A 3,260-nucleotide genomic window follows, 5' to 3' on the forward strand; every position below is an offset into this window, starting at 1 on the left:
AGATTTGGCTTAAAGCAGGGATGGATTTAGACTATTCAGATAAGACTACAACAGTGACAAATTCCCGTGAAAAATTCCACCCCCAATTGGGCTTTTGATAGATAATATCAGTATCAGTGAGTTCCAGATAATATTACTAGACAAATAGAGAGCAGACAGATATCCATCAATATTCCTTACAAGGACGACTGTCTGAGACCACCACCCCACTACAACTTGACTGTAGTAGGAGTTTCTGCTCTGTTTCAGTGCTAACAGTTTATTTCCTCAGCTCTCCTCATTCGCAGGAAGTAGCTAAGAATTCAAGTTGCTATTACCTTCTTTTTTCATAAAGACTTTATCAGGTGACCTTTACGGGTCTCTGAGATTATGTACATCTCCCTTGGTCTCTATTATTAGGGTGGTGCAAAAGTAATTGAGGTTTTTGCAGTTATTTTTAACCTTTTTTTTTTTTTTTTTTAAGGTTGTCCATGGTTTATTGAAACTATGACAGCACAGAAGGAAGATTCAAACGGCTCCACGAGGTGTTTTGAAATTCATCCCAACTGTAGGCTGAGTGACCTGCAGGTTGGACAGACTGCCAAAGTCCAAGAGCTTCAGCATTTCCTTAGTGTCTGGATCAACTTCAATGATCTCCTGATCCAGGGCTGAGACCTCAGGAACATAATTATCTCTCCTTTCTCTCTCCTCTTCCTGCAGCTTGATGGAGATACCTCTTACCGGGCCTCTCTGAATCCGCTTCATCAGATGTGTGACATAGCCAGCTATTTTGTTGCGGAGCTTCTTGCTGGGAATAATGGCGATCTCCTCGCACACGCGCTTGTTGGTGTGGAAGTCATTGCCCAGGCGCGTGTAGTACTTCTCGATGATGACCCGGGCCGCCTTCTTCACGGTCTTAGTGCGAACGCGGCCCATCTTGGCGGGTCCCTGGTGAAAGAGCTATTTTTAACCTTTTAAACCTCAATTACTTTTGCACTAACCTAGTATATCATATTTAAAATTTTGGGGTTGCAACCCATCTTCTGTCAGAATAACTAGTCTTTACCGGCCTCATTAAAACATGGTTTTGGGGTTTATTTGTTTTCTCTATTTGTTCTTTCTTTTTCCTAAGTGGAGTAAAGGCGATTGACCTGTTCCTCAGCTAGTTCCAAATGACATCAGTTAATTTTAAACTATTTGTTTAAGAATTCAACAGGCGGTTAGGCCTTTGCATTTATTCATACATTCTGAGTACTATTATAAGACAGCATGCTAGTCTGGCTTCTGAATTCAGCTTAGTCTGGAGAATAAAGTTACATATCATCCACAGCAGAAGTTCATTTAACAAGGTCCAAAGCTATACACGACTTGCTGGACAGTTTAGAGGTGGCGTGAAGGTTGGGAGAGCAGGGAGAATCCAAAGTTGCACAGTAAAAGAAGCCATCCTCCAAATGTGGGGTCCTCAATGACTACTGTAGATCCAAGTTCAAGAATTTAGTGACTTTCACTAGAAATAAAGCATTTATAAAGTGTTTCACTAGATATAAAGTGATGCACCAAGAATTCTAGTTCTTGGTGTATTGCCTTTTAAGGCTGCTGCAGACCTTAACATAAAAGTGCAGGTGGGCACAAGTTCAACTTGGAAGCATCATCGCACTTCATTCAATTTCGCTATAGGAGAATGATCAGGATAGGCACAGGTGAATTGAAGTATGTGTCTTTTTAAGGACCCAAAACAACAACAACAACAAAAAGAAAAAAGAGAAAAATGCAAAGGAGCTGCATTTTACTACTTTCAATGGTTATAAAGAAATGTTACTTGGCCGTACACTTTATCTAATGCTCTAACATATGTAAGTTTCCTAGAAATGAATTTCTAGTTCCCTGAATTGCAACTATTATTAGAATTCAACAGGCCCCATGGTGAGGTTTCTTCACTGTTAGGATCATGTTCAGCAACCCTATCAGAAAAGTGGAGATAAGGCTAGAACATATGAAACACAAACTCCTGATGTAGCCATCATTCTTAATAGAAAATAGCTGGAACTATGTTTCCCAATTTTTTTTGTAAACCCTTCAGTGCTGGCATGGTGAAGGTCTTGAAATAGTAATGACCACATTTTTTCATGATGATGTTTATATAAATTATGTCATTAAATTAGCATTTGTTCAGGAACTACATTTCTCTATTAATAATATTAATATACTTTTCAAAAACTTTTGAATGTAATGAGATTCTCATGAGAATGAGAATGTCACAGAAACCTTAGGTGACATAGGACAAAAAAGATAGGTCTGTCTTAAATATAAATTGAATGTCTGTTATGTGACAGAAACTTAAATATAAACTGAATGTCTATTATGTGACTGAAACTATAAAGGCAGTTGGAATTAACATTTTAAGTCAAATTCTGACGTAAAATGAAGTATTTTTAATTAAATTAATTATAAATTATCTTTAAGAACTAGTTATGGAATGGTGAGATTATATCAGGATTATTGTCATATGTACTTTTCTATCCAACTAGTTTAATAAGAGAACCAAGTAATATTTTACCCAAAAAATTCTTCATGACTTATTCCCCTCCTGAGTTCTGACCTATTCCCTTGAAAAGGACCAATGACATTAAATAAAGCCTACTGTTTGGTTTTTTTTGTTTTCCTTTTCGGAACTTACATAAATTTTAAAATATTCTTTGAAAATCACCCTATTTCCAGATAGAACATGGTACATGTAAAAAAACAAGTTGGGTAACAACAGTTAACGTGGCATTGTTGATATTGGCAGTTAGCCTGAGTATTTCCAAATCCTATTTATTTTTATCTCCATATCTAAATTTTCAACTCGCTCCTTGAATTTTTACATTGCTACTGACCCAACTCTTCATCTTAAAACTGTCATTTATCCTGCCTTTCCTATGCGAACTGTGCTATAATTAATCAAAGTGTATATAAAGGGAAGTTTCTGGAAATATTCTAGCTAATAAATGAAGCAGGAATGACAGAGCTAGAATATCACAATTCTGCAACCCATAATGAATCACTGGATGTAGGCAATGAGCATCAGCTGATGCCTAAACATCACAAAAAGAGTGACAATAAGAAATGATGTGCCTCCTGCTAAAAACACACACTACCACCTATGAAGTATTCTTGCCAAAAAAATTCTAACTTGAATCTGATCAAGCCTCTAGAGCTAGTTACAAATTTACAAAAAAAAAAAAAAAAAAAGAGGTCAGAGCACGTTAACCTATACCCTGGGGATACCATCAGCAAAATCC

General features: G+C 36.8%; 1 protein-coding gene across 1 annotated transcript; it reads right to left on the reverse strand.

Annotated features, from left to right (window-relative positions):
• Positions 1–448: 448 nt before the first annotated feature.
• LOC141572404 (small ribosomal subunit protein eS17) lies at positions 449–955 on the reverse strand. Its single transcript, XM_074337112.1, has one exon. It carries the CDS (start codon positions 913–915, stop codon positions 508–510), a length of 408 nt encoding a protein of 135 aa, XP_074193213.1. The 5' UTR covers positions 916–955; the 3' UTR covers positions 449–507.
• Between the last annotated feature and the right edge of the window lie 2,305 nt (positions 956–3,260).

The sequence above is a fragment of the Rhinolophus sinicus genome, linkage group LG06 (genome assembly GCF_036562045.2).
Source record: "Rhinolophus sinicus isolate RSC01 linkage group LG06, ASM3656204v1, whole genome shotgun sequence".
In the NCBI taxonomy this organism is placed as follows: Eukaryota; Metazoa; Chordata; class Mammalia; order Chiroptera; family Rhinolophidae; genus Rhinolophus; species Rhinolophus sinicus.

Bases quoted from the DNA above. Each gene is read 5' to 3' on its own strand.
- LOC141572404 (XM_074337112.1), bottom strand. From the start codon at position 915: ATGGGCCGCGTTCGCACTAAGACCGTGAAGAAGGCGGCCCGGGTCATC.